The 18874-nt window shown below is 38.0% G+C and overlaps 1 protein-coding gene across 6 annotated transcripts in view; it reads right to left on the reverse strand.

Annotated features, from left to right (window-relative positions):
- Nucleotides 1-18874, reverse strand: part of LOC121522441 (LIM and senescent cell antigen-like-containing domain protein 1) — a 40543-nt gene that overhangs the window by 3354 nt on the left and 18315 nt on the right. For 3 of the 6 annotated variants that reach the window (XM_041806845.1, XM_041806846.1, XM_041806844.1), the window contains exons 2-9: nt 9928-10087; nt 7421-7487; nt 7130-7250; nt 6045-6194; nt 3124-3274; nt 1916-2008; nt 221-269; nt 54-129 (exon numbers count right to left, since the gene is read on the reverse strand). In XM_041806845.1, coding sequence (XP_041662779.1) covers nt 54-129; nt 221-269; nt 1916-2008; nt 3124-3274; nt 6045-6194; nt 7130-7250; nt 7421-7487; nt 9928-10087 — 867 coding nt within the window. Of the gene's footprint in view, nt 1-53; nt 130-220; nt 270-1915; nt 2009-2564; nt 2658-3123; nt 3275-6044; nt 6195-7129; nt 7251-7420; nt 7488-9927; nt 10088-16865; nt 17290-18874 lie in introns of those variants that run through there. The other 3 variants (XM_041806842.1, XM_041806841.1, XM_041806843.1) reach the window with 3 other exon arrangements.

Consider the following 18874-nt stretch of genomic DNA (forward strand, 5'->3'; position numbering starts at 1 on the left):
ATGAGTGTATCAAACTCATAACTCGAGAGCTCTAGAGCTTGTCCATCACTTACTTAAGGGTCAGCTTGGTGTTACAGGTAGAGCAGGCAAAACAGTTGACACACCAAGCCTTGTTGAGGGCAGACACAACTAGAACATAAGAAGAAAGTGTCACATTAGACATTGTCTGATTGGTCTAAATCTGATCCTGAATCAAGGTCCTGAAATCAAGGTTTCTTACCGTCTCCTTCGATGACACGATTGCAGTGGTAGCAAACATCTCCAAAGAGCTAGAGGTGACAAAGGAAGACAAACAGAGAGTGAGTGATGCATTAACATGTCTTATGATCTATTGCAGAGGTGTCAAACTCAAGGCCCAGGGGCCAAATTGGGTCCGTGGTACAGATATACCGGGCCTGCAAGATAGTAACATATCCTTGCAATAACTGGCCTACAGATATGAGGTCTACAGATTTCCTCCAGTGTAAAAATTTAAACTTAACCTTGATGATTTGAAATGTACTTGTTAATCATAACAATAAAAATACAAGTAAAAATAAGTAGAAAAAGTGAGGAATGTGGGAAAATAAATTAAATTGTGTTTTCAGTCATATTTTCAATTTTGCATATCACAATTTAGATTAACAAATTTGAATTCTAAGTCATATTTCGACCTTTAAACCTCACAAGTTTGAATTTTATCTCATATTTTGACTTTTAAAACTCATGATTTTGATTTTTATCTCATGATTTTGAACTTCTATAACTCATGATTTTGAATTTTATCTCATATTTTGAACTTTTATAACTCATGATTTTGAATTATATCCCATATTTTGACCTTTAAAACTCATGATTTCGATTTTTATCTCATGATTTTGAACTTCTATAACTCATGATTTTGAATTTTATCTCATATTTTGACCTTTAAAACTCATGACTTTAAATTTTATTGCATATCTTCACCTTTAAAACTCATGATTTTGAGTTATATCTCATGTTTTGACCTTTAAAACTCATGATTTTGAATTTTATCTTGTATTTTGACCTTCAAAACTTGTGACTTTTTTAATTTTAGCTGATATTTTGATTTTTAAAACTCACGATTTTGCATTTTATCTCATGTTATGACCTTCTGAACTCATGATTTCAAATTTTATCTCAAGTTACTTGGCTCCTTAAAATAATTTTTGACTTTCATGTTTTTGACCTTTTGAAACAAAAAGCTTGACTTTCATCTCAGATTTAATCCTTTAAATTTTTTATGTTTTATTTTTTTCAATCTTAAAATCACTTATCATGAGGCCTAAGTTTTCCCCCATGTTTCAAAAATCCTGTTAAACTCTCAGGTGTGACCTAAATTCAGAACCCGGCCCCTGCTGTGGTTGAGTTTGACATCCCTGAATTATGGCAATTATTCAACATATTGCAGCACAGACATTTTTTCATGACACACATAATGTCATGCCTGCTAAAAATAAACATGCAAACAGGCACAGAGGAGTTTGGTAAACAACCCTAGAAGTGCAAGTGCTCTGTGGAAAAAATACTGTGAAACTTGTGCACAGGGTGGAGTCATTACAGTGAACTGAACAGGGTTGAGCATAATTCTTAATTTTAAGAAAACTAAAAGTACAGGCCACTGGTAAGACCCTTTTTCATTCTTATCATTATGACCTTTTTCTGTAATGTATTTTCTAATTTTTGATTTTATCTATCATTTATTGAATGACATCAGTTTTAGTGATTAAATGTGTAAACCAAATGGCCTAAATTGTGAATTTCTGTATAAACATTTTCACTTATCAAAAATTATACCACAGGTGGCAGCACTGTTTTGTATGTACACTGTGCATACATGAATTGTTTAAAAACAGGAGCAAACATAAAAAGGTGCATACAAAACATAAATATCCCCATTAGCGTTAAGTATTACCTGGTTATAGTGTGTTTCACAGTAGGCCAGGCCCTTGCGCTCATAATGACGGTGGCCGAGGAAGGGTTTCTCACACTTAGCACACACAAAATGCTGAAAACAAACCCACAGCCAAGCACACATGATTAGCACAGCTGTCAGACAGTCTATTATCACAAACATTATCAGGTCAGAGCATAACCAGATCAGTTCAGTCCAGATGTCCTTTTACTGAGTCCAAACAGGAAGCAGAGAGCAGGGAGGGTGGAGAGAATAGCGGGCTTGAAAAAATACTTACCCTCCAAACAGACATGTAAGGAAGTATTAGAAGGAATGTACACTTTTTATAATGCTCATTCAAGCCTTAAGAAATAACTAGACAAGGGCCCACTGTGTTTCTTTAAATAATAAAGAGTAGGTAGTAAAAGAGTAGAGTTGTGTATATATGGTTTAAAGTCACAATAAGGATGAATTTCAATGATGGGCTTTTTGCAATGTTTTTTTACACTCAAAATAGGTAGACACTCTGGACTAAAGCACTGGTCAGACAGACACTAACTCCTCCAAAGTATTAGTGTAACCCATGTAAGGAATCTAGGAGAATCAATCTAGACAGGGATACGTGGACATAGGGCAGCAGTCAGCTCCAGAACACCCATATTCCCCTCACCATATCAAAGTGTCTCTCACAATAGGCACGACCACCTCGCTCATAAAAAGGGTGGCCTTGAAATGGACGCTCACAAACAGTGCACACATGATGCTACATGTGGAGGGGGGGATGATAACAAAGAGATAACGAAGAGAAACAGAGAGAAATAGACAGATAGCAGATGGATGACAGTCGCAGCTTGGAGATGTCGAGGCCTGAACAACAACTGTGAATACAACACTGGTTAAAAATTCAGACACAAACATGGCATGTATTATTTACAAATATGATGAAATAAGAATTGAGGAAAGAAAACAATGACTGAAGACAGTTTATCTTGACTTTCCAGTTCTCAAAAATGTAGTTTCAATGAATTGGTTTCCAGCAGGAGATGCATTCAAAAATGATTTATAAATATAAAGCACGTCAGGGATTTTGTCCTTTTTCTAATTTTAAGGAAAGCTAAATCAAACAGGTTTCAAACAGAACTATACTTCAAATTTCAAATAGTCTTTCCGAAAATATGATAACAAATAAAAAATGCAGCTCTGAAAGTTAAAAAAGGGTAACATCCCACCTCCACATGCCACTGCTTGCCCATAGCATTAACCACACGGCCCTCGATGGGTCTCCTACAGGCACCACAGATGGGTACCCCCATCTTGTCATGGCAGGGCAGGCAGTAGAGCTCCCCCTTCAGTTCCCTGGCATCAGCTGTCAGCTCCTTACTATTAAGAGAAGTAGATGAAACAACTGTAAAGCATCTATACTTATGATAAAGCAATTAAAGGGTATATTAACTTCCACAGTAGCTCGGTTTAACATTCTGGAGTTGGAATTGCAAACAACATAAACGTTTCTTCCATGAGTGGCAAGAACGGCAGGTTGTGTTTACATTTTTAGACAAAGAGTAAAACATGAAAAAACAACAAAGAATAATCAGTGTATTGAGGGGCTGTTAAGTTGAAATCATGATGTCATGTAGACATTGTCATCATGAGATACTGTAGTCGAAGCACGTATGTGTTTATGTAGTTACAAAGTTTGTCCCCCAGAGAGCAGTCTTTGGTCCATTTCGCTTTGGCAGACTGAAAAAGCTGCATGCTTCTTGTTTTAAGTCTGAACAATCTATGCACTTTCAACCTATTTTATTGGATCTGTGTGAGGATACATGAAGATTTTATCAGTAAAGCTACAACACGTTTATGCTCCGATAATCACAGACAATCCATCTCATCACAACAGAATAAAGCCACAGGATTCAAGCATTGAGGTTTTCATAGATTAACATAAATGTTCATAGACCTCATACTGACTGCATAACAGGTCAGGTGTGAGTCAAGAATGGAATTAAATGTAGGGTGGTGTGGTTTTTAGGACAGAATACAACATGATAAAATCTGTATGCTTGTGGCATCCAGTCCTCCTTTTGCTTTTATGCTCTGGATGATCTGGTTGACCATAGTCTTGCAAATGCAAACTTCTTGGGCCAATGATGGGTAACTGGCAACCTGGCCCCACATGCGGCCCTCCTCCTCACTCACTGTGGCCCGCAAGTCAATTTCAAAAATCAAGAAATTGTAAAATTGAAGAAAACATGACAAAATCCTCCAAGAAAACAAAAAATATAAAGATTTCTAAAACTACTTTTGATTACTTGTATTTGTTAGGTTCTTTGCAGGAATTTAGAGATATACTTGGCTGTAGCTGCTGCTGATTAAATTCTGGGCCATGACATCACCAGTCTTTACGGGGAATAACCCTGTCCCACTAACACTACAACGATATAAAATCACAGAGCAGTTAATCTCAGTACACTGTTGTTAGCTACCTTCGTTGAAAGGTAACAGCCAGTTACATGCTTTGTTTTTGTTTATTGTGAGGTAAATCTCCAAAATCTATCAGCCTTGGTGGTCTACAGGTAATTAAAAGTTAGCACAACAGAGTGATTTGTACCAGAAAACAGTATATTTAATCCCTGACTTCTGTCTCTCTGCTCTGGCACAGAGCCAGGCAGTAGCGCTCGGATCAGAAACATTTTTTCTTCCACATTTGAGAGGATCATAGCCCTTCTGAGTGGCTCATTCAACTCATTCAAACGACACACCCACACCATCCTACAGCAGATTTTACTGCCTCATTTTTCATGATTTTGAAACTTAATTTTATGAACTTGGAGATGTTTTTCATGACTGAAATTTGGTATGGTTATTCATAACACAGTGGCCTGTCATAGACAAACCTGAAATAAAGACTTATCACATTACGGGGACTTTAAATCTTTTATGTGCATTATTTAATGAATTTGTGGAAAAGACTAGATAAATCTGTGAAATATACTAAAATAACTAGAAAATAGTATTATGTTCAATGTACTGAATAAGCATCACAAACTCGGTGTGTAGCTGATTTAATAAAGCATTATTATTTGCATTTCAGTTAAAAGTAATAAATCTTGCATGAATGAATTGTCATAAAAGCTGCATATTTGTCCATTTTATCAAATTATTATCATTTTACAATTAAGAGTATCCTGCATTTTGCTAAAAAACATAGGCCCTTAGATGTGAAAATACAATTAATGTGGCCCTTTCAGTTGTTGCCCATCCTTGTCTTAGGCTGCATTCACATTGCAGGCCTTAATGCTCAATTCTCTCTTTTTTTTTTTTTAAAGTAATGTGAACTGACCGATATGATTTCAAATTTATTTGTTCACATTACTTTTCAAAATATGGTCTGACCAGACTCCTCTATGCAGTTCAATGGATTCATACATTGAAATATATCAATAAATATACCAAAATGTCCAAAATCTGACATTGGTCTGAAGACCAGAATTCAGTTGAACTGGGCAGCTCGAACTGTCAAGAAATAAAGCCAGATCTGAATCACAAAATCAGATTTAGTTCATGTTGGTTATATTCACACTGCAGACTGATCTGAACCTGATTTTTTAAAAGTACTGTGGACAGACAAACAAAAGTTTAGAGCAAAAAAGAACAAAGCATTAAGGATTGCAGTGAAAGTTACTATGTGAAGGCAATATTGAAGTGCCCTTAACATGACATCTTTGTGTAGACCAGCAGGGGGAGACTCCACTTTATCAAAATGAAGTCTGATTGTATTTGCCTTTATATCTTTATCTTCGTCAGTATCTTACAGAATAAACGGTGTTGGCCTGAGCCAGGTGTTTCAAGTCTTCATTAAAAAATAGCAACCTTGTATATTGTGGTCTTATTTAGAGTTTATTTGCCAAAGAATGAGAGTAAGCTACTGGCCTGGCAAAATTGTGCACAAATTGCAACCTGTAAATTAGGATGGAGACTTATGCACGCAATATCAACCTGCTGTCAACATACGGTCACCTCTGGTTATAAAGAAGGGGAAGCATAGCACTGGAGGCTTAAAAAAACACCAATGTGGGACGTCATTTTTACTATGTGCACTTTGTGTACAGTCTGTCTGATTAAGTGGGTTTTTATGTGTGTGCATGTTTACCCGCAGTTGTTGCAGTTGAAATGATCAGGGTGGTAGGGGTCGTTCTTGAATAGCAGAGGCTGCTCCTCTATGATGGCGTGGCACTTTTGACAGATATACTTGCCAAGACCGCGAGCTTTCTCTCGGTTGTGACATGGACGACACAGGTGCCTGATGGGAAAGTAAGAAAAAGATGAGGTTAGAGAGAGACAAAAAAAGGATAAATTCTGGAAAGTGGATCATCCCCTTGGAATTATAAGGTTCTATTTGCATTCTGAGCTGTTTCGAAATATTGAGCTTCAAAATGTTGGGATCTAAAACAGAAAAACTGGTAGGTGTTGCTAGTCTCTTTAATACACGAAAATGACAGACATCCTGAATATACTGTGAATATCCATTTCTAGTATATTTGCAAAAAGACGTATTTTTGGAACAGTTAAACACAGATAGCACCTTATAATTCTGAAAACTCAGTTTCTGCTTAGAGCTATAAGGTTCTATCTCACAAAACATGGAAAAAAGCAATGATATTTAAGGAACACATACAGGGAAGTCTTTTAATAAAGCCAAGTACAAAATTAGTCTCTCAATAGAATGTCTGTATTTATAAAAAAATATTCTTTCAATGTGTTTTGACACTTTTGTGACCTTTTCTTTTAATCTTACTACGTTAATCCTGAATAAGTGAATAAAAATGTTTATATTGCAGTTAAGACTCCATAACTTCAGTTATGAATTATCTAAAGCTGAAATTTATCACATTTAGGACATTAGAACTTTTAAAATAACTACATGAACACAGCAACATTCTTTCACAAAATTAACTTTCATCTATTTATTCATTTATTTATCTATTTTCTAATTTAAAAAAAAAGTTAACTGCTGATTGGCCCACAGACAGAACCTTATAGAGCCAATTTTAACTGTGAATTTGCAGACAGAACTTTTTAGTTTTTTACATTAAATATCCAAAAATTCCTAAAACTTGAAAAAAAACATCTTGGAAAAAGTTTTTAGGTTGTCAAAGAATAAGAAAATATAAATGACTTAATTTTGACAAAAACATCAGATAGAACCTTATATTTTCAAGGGGACGAGATACTGACCTCCCAGCATTCTTAACAAATCCAACATCAGCAAGCACAGCCTGGCAGATGTCACAGCAGAAGCAGTCTGGATGCCAGCTGTTGTTCATAGCCTTGATCACACGGCCGATGATGAACTCACCTGAAGAAAAATGGAGGAATTATGGAGATTTCATTTATGAGCAAACATTTACACTCACAAATATTATGTAAAGAGTATTTTCTAAATGCACAGGGGTCTGAACAGATAAGGTCAGACACAGAAAATGAAGGATAGTATCTGTTTCCTGCTACTGCAGGTCCTGTACTTACCACACTGGTGGCAGCAGGGAGCGAACAGCATCTGGAAGTCATGTTCACAGTATTTCCTGCCTTCAAACTGTTAAAACAATACAAAGAATTAGTACACAGCTATAAAATCACACAAATAAACGTTTAGACAATATGAAGGGATTCATAAACATTTATACCGTTATAATAACAGAGCACATTTTTATATAAACATGACACCATCTATTTTGTCATTCAACTGATACTATGACTCCGTCAATAAAGTTTTCATAGTAAAGAATTAAAATCAAAGATGAAGTTCTCTGTGTTTCTAAGGAACATTTCTCTATCTAAGTTTTGCTACTTTCTTTGCACATTTACAAGTACTTTGGGCAAAACGAATTTATTAGAAAACTCCTTAAATACTGGGAAGGGTTGGGGGTAAAGACTGAAAAGCACTATGTTTGGAAGGAGCTGTTTAATAACACTCAGCAAAAAGAAAGAGAGGGGAAAGTACAGAGCACAGGGAGAATTCAGGAGGGATTTTAATGAGCCGTTCTGTCTGTTCGTAAACCTGTTTATTAACAATAAGCAAAAAGCAAGAACTGATTATCTGTATAGCATCATTTGCTTAGCATAGTTTGGTATGCTTTATTTTATCTTTCTCTCTGTGATTATGCAGTGACAAATGCAGATGTGGGGTTTAATATCTGAATCACATGTCCAAAGTCACAAGTCCCCATGTGATGCTAGTCTGCAAGCATGACTGTATGCTGTACTGTACAAACACTGGTAATCCTAACAGTCATCAGTGCAGCATAGCTTCACACTGAAAACAATTCATTTTTTAAAATTTCCACACCAAAAAAACTGACCAATTTCTGTGTAGAAAAAAATAATTGTCTGAATGTCTTTGTGAGCACTTTATTATTACCTATAGTTGGTTCATCATATCCCTTTTCCACCCTTAAACACAGTCCCCTCCTTCTAAATGAAATGTCTGTGCCATGCTTTGGCAAAAATATAATATGGATCTAGCATAAGAGAATGTCTTTGACCATATTATCATGTTTTACAGACCCCCGAAAAGAATTGATTGTCTTATTTCACATTTTACGGGTTGTTAGATACTCCAGATACCCAAAAAAACACTAAAAAGTGGGCTTTCCACGACATTTTCTCTTGTATTCTTCATATACCAGCAGTAGGGATGAGTATCGAAATCAAGTACCAACATGGTACCGGTACCAACGTGTCTGATACCTCTCAGACCAAATTACAATACAGATATCAATACTTCATTTCCACAACCTGTCACTCCAATGCAACCTCCTGCCACCCAAAATGAAATGTAGGAAATAAATTATGAAGTTTGTGATTTGTGTGTTAAGTTACACCAGTTTCCTTCTCTGACCCCATGCCCCTTTGGTATTTTACAAAGAAATATCTACGAAACATTTAAGATACCCAGACAACTTTTATTCCCCCACTGACTTCAAATACACTTTTTTCTCTCTCTCAAGTATTGATTTAGCACTGGTATCAGAAAAACCCAACCAATACCCAGTCCCAGCCATCAGTAGATCCCTTCTCCACAAAATGTCTCTTGAAGTTCAATATCATAAATTTTACCAGGATTTTATTGAGAGCTTTCTAAATGAAGTAGCATCTTAGTAAAAAACAGTGTCACTCAAAAACGTCAACAACAAAAAAAAAAACTGCTGAGACCTTGACGTTAGTTAAAATTAACATAGTTTGTTAAATTATTTGTGTGGTACAGCTTGCTGTGAAATTGCCCTTCGGGGATACTAAAGATAACCCTGATCCTTGGAGGAAAATAGACAGCTAAAAATAACATTATCCTACAACATTCAGTGTTCGGAGCTGGAGGCCAGAGGTCATTAAGAAGAAGGTATTATCTTTTCATTTTAAATCTACAAACCCTACATTAAAAACAATCTCTGAACACAGAGGGGAGGGTGATTAGGTTTATTTATAGCTATAAGTTAAATCATTAACAGGGACTCGTGAGTGTATATCAAGCCCTTGGCCTCTGAGCTGTATTGACTGTAGAGTTACTCTCACACAGAAGGGTGTCAGGTTCTCTAGGGCCCACTGGAGAAACATCTGGCTTTGTGTCAAAGCTGGTAAATGCATGGCTTACTGGAAGGGAGTTTTAATAATTTAACGCTACCCTTGTTATTACATCACAGCACCATGAAGTTAGACCTTTGTTCAAGGAGTCTGTCCTAAACAGGGATGTTTGTGTGTAATACTAAGGCACTCAGGCCATTTTAAATTTAAAACAAAAGGACTAACAATAATTTAATTAACCGTTTCAGATGACAAGATCTTTAGACTTCTAAGCCTTCTTATTGGTCCATGCAAGAATTGGTATTCACCGAGTATCAGCCTAACTGTATCCTCTGGGATTATTTTGTGTTTTGCAAGCCATTAAGGTGTTTTGAATCCTTAATTTCCTTCATCATCCATCTTTAACCGCATGCTCAAGGACACATTAAAAGATAGTGGTGAAGACAATTGGTTACCTCATAGAAAAGTCCTTCGGGGAACTGTTGGAAGCACTGAGCACACACAAAGCATTGTTCATGGTAGAGCTCCCCATTACTGTTCACTATCTTCTCTGCAGGGGCAAACCCACTCTTGCAGCGCTCACACATGGCATTGGCCAGAGCATTGGCCATGTTGCTGAGAAGAAAGAAACACATGGGATTAATATTACATATTTGTATTAAGGCATGCAAAACAGATTTAAAAGCAGAGATGGAAATGCAATATCTGTGGAAAAAAACACTATTATAACCTTTGATGTGTTTGACTCTTGACTTTGTTTACTTCCTGTATGGTTGACGATACCTCTGAACTTGTTCAATTCCTTTCCCTTTAATAAGTTTGCAAAAACAGTACTTCAAATAAAAATGTCCCAGAAAATTTGATACAGATTGTATAAGTTGGATTACTTTCATGCAGAACCACTACAGTATTATTTTAATGTTAAAAGATCTTTAAATGTCCTGTTGTGTTGTAGTTCATTCTATGATTTATCTTCAGATAATACAGTAGCATGATGATATTTTGCTAAATAGATAGATGAAAAGCATGACAGTTCATAAATAAAAGTAAAAAAATACATATATTCCTTTTCCAATTTCTCTCGCTTGTCTTTAGCAATATCATTTAGGTATGGAAATGTTTCTAGGTCCACTGAAGAAAAATGGGTCTAGTGGATGAAGAAAAAGATGTAAAAGGTTAGAGACCTTGGAAACAGGCACACATACGCGCAGTGTCTTGAAGGTTTATTTTGGCTCTGTTTATCAGGGTGTGGAGATCTTTTCACTGGGAAAAATACATGTTGGCTTTTGAGAAAGAGGCTGAAGTTACTGTTTTATTATGTGCACTGCTTGAGTCAGCAGTGCATCTGTAAGTGATGTTTTCACATAGATACGGGTCAGTTTCATCCAAAACACACTGGACTAACAAGGGCAAATACCCAAGGAACAGACCTATAGAGAAGTAAGCTTAAAATGAAATATGAGACAAGCCCTGCGTGCTTATTAAACAATCCAATTTGTTTTGAGGTCTTTGCACAATGTGGCTGTAATATATCATTGGGGAGGGGCCACGGGACAATAATTCTTTTTTTTTTTTTTTTTTTTACAAGATTCTAATGCCAGAACCTGCTACATGAATATTGTCACACCCAAAACCTGCCTCAGTGCTCCTTAGACAACTCATTATTTACAGCCCTTGATAAGAATGCTATTGAATTTATAAGTTAGTCCCAGGAGGCAAATGTTAGCAAGGAAAATGGTAGCACACTTATGTCAGAGAGAGTAGAATAAAATAAATGGCATTTGAATTCTAGTGGCTATTTGTATCATTAACCTTATCTATAACATCTTACATGCTGAACACTTGTACATTTGAAAATCACATCTCTTAAAGACACTGGCATTTGCTCCTGAGATTTAAACAAGAAACACGTGTAGTCTCAAATCTTATAAACTATTCTACAATACTAAGGCACCTATGAAAAAAGTGGAAATTACTGTTGCTGGATGGAAAATCAGTTCATATTGCTAACATCTAATGTTAATCATTGATAAAAAGGTTGCGAAATTTAAAAAATAAAGGTCATGCTATTGTAAATACTGCTAATAGCTGATGATTTATTCTGTGTGCATTTTACCACAATACAATAGTTCTAGGTACAATGAATGGTATAAAACAATGGTTCTCATCTGGTGGTTCAGGACACAAATGGGTCGTGGAGCCCTTTTCAGTGGGTCGGGAAACAAAATGCAAAAAGAGAATAAAACAAGCTTTTGTTTTACCCTTCTCTTTAACTTGTAACATGTAACAAACTGTGATATTTTTCATTAAATAACCCAGATAGGTAGAAAAATATCAGCAATGCGGGTCATAATTTTTCATCAAGAAGTTGATGGTGGGTCCCGAGGCTCCACCAGTGGAGAATCCCTGATATAAATTATGCTTTAGATCAAGGGTGTCCAAGGATGGTGGGGCCACTTTCATACTCCTCACAATGAGGATTTTAAAGTTAGTTTGACAAATCCAATGTAAGTTAATACATGCTCGGTGACAGAGTATGCCTGAACGGCTAGTTGATGGCTGAGAGGGCAAATAGACAGTCATTTTCAGGATTTTGAGGAGCCAATCAGATTTAAGGGAGGGCCCGTTTAGCCCTGATTAACACTGGCTCCACTCTTGAAAAGTTATCGTTGCTGCTATCTGCTGTGATAATCCATCAGGACATTATTAATCAAGATATCATCTCGTCAAAATATTTGTTTACACATTTAACATGGGAGCACTGCCTTCTGCTGAAACCAGGAAGTACAATACGGTTAAGCACAAGCTTCATGTTTTAATGTGGGACAAATTTCATTTTAGCTCTAGAATTTGCTGTGGGCCAATCAAAAATAAGCCGAGGGCCGCATTTGGTCATAGTTCAGACATCCCTGCTTTAGGTCTTTAATAAAAATGGTCACTTGAGTCTGGTAGGTGTTAAAGATAAATTTGTGGGATGGCAAAATCTATCCACTGGACATTATTACATTTCATGGTTTGTATGACCAAACCTTCTAATGTCACAAGTTTGAACCCTGATCCTAATCCATGATCCCATCATCCTAAGGCATAGAATAACCTAGGGCATAAAACTAAAAGATGACCAGGCTTAAGCAGTATGAAGTTTAAGAAATCAACAGGAGGTAAGCAGACAAAGGTGATGAAAAGAAAAAATGAAAAGAGAATGGTGGAACCATCCCGGCTTCTCTGCATTGCTTAAAAGGTCAGACTACCAAAGAGTATCCAGGCAACTCACAGACACACAAACAAGACTGGGTAGGATTTTTGGGAGTGATGAGTTTAGTTCTTATAAACTTAGAGCAATTTCTGAATTAACATGGGTTCTACAAACTCCTAGACACACATCCAATTGTTTCTAATGCGTTTCTATTTAATTACTTCCTGCTTACCAATCAGAAAATATAATTCAGGAGTCTGCACCAAAATTATGGCAAATAGCATCCCTTTTCAGCACATTGATGACTTCATTGAAAGAAAATGTAGGGATACACACAGCCTCCATCTGGGTCTACTCATCACATACTTATCACATACATATTGTTCTATATACCCTGTTTGGCCTGATATCAGACACACTGACAGCCCTGCCCTGTCCAAGGGATTCATGGGAGGAAGTGATACATCCCTGAGGCATTTCCACCCTCCTATCTGCCAGCAGCACCCTTTGTCAAGGAGAGTCAAGCAGTTATAGGTCTAAAGCAAAGTAAGTTTCTATTTCTTAAACTCAATATAGTGGCTATTATTACTGTATTACTCAGTCTGACATATGATGCAGAATGAGGAAAACATTGTGGATAGACAAGCAAATGTGTGGGAGTCATTGCTGCAGTGCAAAGGGCATGGTCCCGAACCAGCTTACTGCAAAATGCCAACTGTCAAGTTTATTGTACACACAACACTGACCTTAGAATCCACGGCAAAGAGCTTTATGCATCTACACCAGAGAGGGAAATTAGCATCTGCCACTAGCTAAATGCAGGTACTTTTGAACAGTGGCAGGAAAATTTATACATCTTACCAGCCACCAGGGCAGGTAAATAATTAGCCTAGCCTAACAGTGTGATTTTATTACTGTAAACGGCATAAATTAAACCCCTTTTTTGGCTTGTCCCTACTTTATTTATGAGTAAAGCCACATGGACCTACATGTTAAATGACCAAAAAACTCAGAGGTCTCCATCCTGTGCCAGAGCGATATCTATAGGTGGCTGTGTGCTGGGATGAATTGGCTCAGTATCATATGACAGTAGTTGTCCATTGCAACAAGGGTATCTTCTGAAGGTGTGTACGAACCAATGTTTTGCTTACTGCAAGTCCAGGGTAGTTTAAGGCTGATACTTTGATGTGAGACTGTAGAAACTGCACACAAAATATACCGTTTTAGTGACTCTGACCATCACAGTAAGAGCAGGGTTAGGGTTACCATTTGCATGGTACAATACAACACAAATTGGTCAAAATTGAGCTTTAAAATAAAGGACAGTTTGGAACATGTATACACCAACTCTATTGTTCAATAGCCTATGACTTACTACAAGGCTTGGTTATTATATTATACCTTTTCTAATAATGCTGTTTGCTAAAATAGAGTGGCGGGTAAAGTTGTTTGTGGCTGGTAAAATTTTTAATCAACGAGCCACAGTGGCAGGTTGATGAAAATGTTCCATTTCCACCTGATCTACACAGCAGAATTTTTAGTTTTAAACTTCCTTTGTATAACTAAATCTAATCTTAACCTAACTAGAAAATACATCTTTACACATTTGTTCAAGTAGATATCATAAATGGGCACAGGGGTTAGAGCTGTTGCCTCACAGCAAGGAGGTTCCTGGTTCACTTCCTGATTGGGGCCCTTCTGTGCGGAGTTTACATTTTCTCCCTGTGCATGCGTGGGTTCTCTCCAGGGACTCTGGCTTCCACCCACCACCAATGACATCCTCGTCAGGTTAACTGGCGACTCTAAATTGTCTGTAGGTGTGAGTGTGAGCATGCCTAGTTGTCTGTCTCTGTATGTCAGCCCTGCGATTGACTGGCAACCAGTCCAGGGTGTGCCCCGCCTCTCGCCCAATGACGGCTGGGATAGGCTCCAGCCCCCCGACCCCCAACAGGATAACCGGGATAGAAAATGGATGGATGGATATCATTAATGTCAGAAAATAAGCACAGCAAAAATATTGTAAAAATTCAGCCAAAAGTAGTGTGTAAAAAAGCTTTAAACCAAATTTAGAGTCTTCTTCCATCCATGGCATCCCACCATGTCAGTCTCTGGCTACAAATGGAAGCAAGCCCTCAGCATTAGGAAAGGAGACAGCGTGTCACTTCCTTTATGAACCTCCAATTTCTGCCACACCTCTTGTTCTACCTTTTCACTGTAATTTTTCTGCAAATACCTGCAAATATTTGTTAATGAAACTGGGGACAGCGTTTGGCCCTCTAAAGATTTTCTGAGCAGTCAAATTGTTGTTCCATACCTGGAGATAATTGTATGTGGTGAAGGCTGAAGATTACAACAATCTTTATTAATGGGGGTCAACAAGAGGGACAAACAGTGACCCTGTCAGGCCAAATAAAGGACAATGAGCAAGTCCACTTTTAATAGACTCCCAAACCCATTGTACGGTCTTCCAACTGGAAGTCTGTCACACTCTAGCTCACTCAATCCTAGAGTCTGCCACTATAATAAAAGACAAAACAATACTCCACCAGTTGTGGATGACAAAAGAGCTAAAGACCATTTTAGATACTTGGCTGATAAAAAAGAAACTCATTGTTCCAGACTGAACAGCCACTGAAGGGGTCAAGCATTTAAAGAAAGCCTATGTGACAGATCATATGCCCAGAGTGACCAGCTGATCCTTATTATCACCTCCCAGCTCCCACAGCCAATCACAGCTCTTTCTCTCAACACAGCAGTGTATTCAAATATAACATACTTCTCACTAATCCCTGCTTACATTAACACTGATGCACCATGCCGCTGCTGTTGGGAAAGCTTCACTTCCTCCACCCCAGCCTCCTCCTTTGTAGCATAAAGCTTTTGCATCCTCATATTGAGATTCATGCTACAATGTGTTTGAACTAATTTGTATTCAGAATGCATTGTCATAAATGTATCTATACAAATGTGGGTTTTTAGCTATGTGATCACTGGAAAGTCAAAGCATGTTGCTTGACTAACCAAAGAAGAATCTTTTAAGCAGAGCCAGTAAAACTGTATATTCATTTTGCAATAAAATGGTAAAATGTATGACAAGAGTGTTCCTGACTGAAACGAAGTTGTTGGGTCAGGAACACTTTAACCTTCTAAAAAGTGGGTCACCAGAAAAAAAAGTTAGGGAAGCGCTGCTCTAGATACTGCATATTGAGATCTTACCGATGGAAACAGACCATGCTTAAAAAGACCGCCTTTGTTACACAAACTAGTTGAAGAACTCAGATATTTTACAATACCCAAGATAGGGGCTTGGTTTCTTTATGACTGACAGGTCTCTCAGTTTAAAATGTTATTCTACAGTCACCCAGTGATGGCTGTTGCCTGCAAATCCCACCTGAGCTCTAATAAGAAGAAAGCTCCAGGTTTCAAAACAACCCTTCACAAACCTGTGGGTCACCCTCAACCATGTTTTACTGCAACCTGCAATGAGGCCAGATAAGTCAGAAATAAAGTATGTATATTTAGCCTTCCTGTCCGTCATGCATGCATACTTAGGATACCGGTTAGGATATTCTACTTTGCATAACAACTCCCCCCGTTGGCACAAAGATAGCCCTTCCTGTGCACTCCCCCTGTGGCACTCAGAGTTCTCCCTACACAAACATGGCACAGAATGCAGCTTAAGCACATCAAACCGTCCGGTAAAGCCTGCTACTAGAATATCAGAATTCTTCACATTCTGTAACACTACAGTAAGCTTAGAGCATACGCACTAACACCACACCAGTGTACGGCCGCACTAGATTCCTTAAAACACACAAACACCCACCACGTCAAAGTCTGTCCTGTTTTCAGTCTGTATAGCTATCACTGACCATAATCTTTTTTTACTGGTTATGGTAATTTATGAGTTTTAAAAAAGTAATTCACTACTCAGAGTAAGTCAAAGAGATAAAAAATGCCTCCTGTGCAGGTCGCTCCAGATAGTCTGTCAGAAATACAATGGAAGGTACTATGATGAAAATCCAATATTTCCCTCCTAGCCGTCAATTTACAAACAAAGTCAATAGTTCTTGGGATAGCAGCTCCTTTCAAGAGTGTTTTTAACACACTAGAAGGTAAAACATGGCAAACTAATCACTTGGTATGGATTCAGGGTTTAAAGATTTTCATGATCAGTGCTCCCAACAGCATACTTACAAGCGAGCATAGAAATCACAAAACTCCTTATAGACTTTGACATCACTCTTTCGTCTCTGGGACTTGGAGACTGGGACTTCACCCTCTCCCCCGTCTCCCTCCTGAATCCTTTGATGGAACCCGTTCATTTCAGTAACATGGTCGGGGGCTTCTCCATCCTCAGGTATTGATGGAGGCAAGGCACGACCATTCATCTCCATTATCATCTGCAACAGTCCTAATTAACAGCAAAGGTCCACTTCACGCTTGAGTAAAAGTCACAAATGAAAACACTGCAGGAGAATTCCTCAGTGCTTGTTCAGTCTAACCTCCCAGTTCAGTGAATGTAGATCCAGTAAGCAGTGGGAGCTGTAATCCACATAGCAAGACGGAGACCGAAACACTGATCGGACTGCTCTGGGAGTACTCTCCCACTCTCTCACTCCCCCCTTTCTCTCAACCTTTTCTCTCTCCCTCTTTTTCTCCTACACACACCAGTATACACACCAACACACACACTCATTCCCCCCGCCTGTCACCCTGGCTGTCTATTCTTGGGGCAGGTTACTGACATTAAAGAGCCCACCCTGTCGCCTGTCCAACCAGAGGTCAGTGTGCCATCACACACCTACACATAAAAATGAACACCGTACATAGACATATACATACACACATTGCTTGGCAGTGTATTTAATTATAAATATTTTGGATTCCAAATAAGCTCAGACGCTGAGTAATACCTCTTGCTATCAAACTGTGTTTATGTGTTTGTGTTGAACAGCTGGAGCTTTCAGCCCTCTGGCAGAATTAACAACGTGGCTCAAACTCATCATTGCGCAAAGAGAACATGAAGCACAGCAAGCCAAATGGCTAAAGTAGTGACATACCAGAGTGACTTGAACAAAATAGATGAGGACTTTCAGTTTATTTCACGGATTGCAAAATACTCTGGAAATTTAGCAGCAGTGTTTTAGACAACAATGCAGGAGGAGAAATAAGAGCCTAATATAACCCTAAAGTATCTACCTGTCCATCCATTCATCCATCCATGCCTGCTACCCTTGGTTGGTTTAACACAAGAGGTAATCAAATAATAAGACCAACCCATCTGGGTACTTTGCCCAAACATCTCAGCCTCGCCCCTTTCTGGGTGAAAATATTCCGTCAACATGAATAGCTGTAAACAGCAAAGACCGGATCATCAGGGATTCATAATATGGTAAAATATGAAAACTGTACGGTTTAGTGGTTACTGAGCACCAAAATCCAGTGGCCACTGAGTTCAACATATACATTTGACCACTTTACTCTGGTCTAGTTTCAGCCCAAAGCCACAGAGTCATTCTTTTACACTTTATATGTCTTAAATTATGGCTTTTTGATTGTTAAAGGCACAAAACAACAAAGTATTAAATCATGTTGCTATCGCCATTCACCCAAGGGGCTAGCTTTCACCCCAATCAGGGGCGTGGTCACTCTGAAGAGTGGGAAGGGACATTGCACAATTATCAATAGTTGAAATATAAAGCCAATGCAGAAGTGTATAACACTGCAGCTCTTAGAGTGTCCATTTGGGACTGGTTGATAAGGCCCTCAGAGCCATGGTAAGAATTGTGCATTGTGAGGGTTATGACTAAGAGGTCCATATATAGGACTAAACTGTCGGTTCCAGAAATAAAAATCCCTTTCATTTTCTCCATAGTGGATTAGATTATTAGCCATATTATCTGGAGTATCCAACTTAGACTTGTCCCGAGGTACCTGCTTACGAAACAATAAATTATAATCTGTAGAAGACAAAATTTGGCAAGCTATCAACCTTGTGTAAAGAAAAATATAGTTTATTCATGATCTTAGCATAAAAAACTACAATACACACTCAATACCCTTGAGCAATGTCTCTGATTGGTTGTGTTTAGGTTACCATGGAAATGTTTGCCAAACCCGTGAATGTCAACTGTTGATGATGACAATACTGTAGTATGAAGAGATAAATACTAGGATATGTTAAATTAGCATTTCAAATGTAG

Source organism: Cheilinus undulatus, linkage group 15, assembly GCF_018320785.1.
Source record: "Cheilinus undulatus linkage group 15, ASM1832078v1, whole genome shotgun sequence".
Lineage (NCBI taxonomy): Eukaryota > Metazoa > Chordata > Actinopteri > Labriformes > Labridae > Cheilinus > Cheilinus undulatus.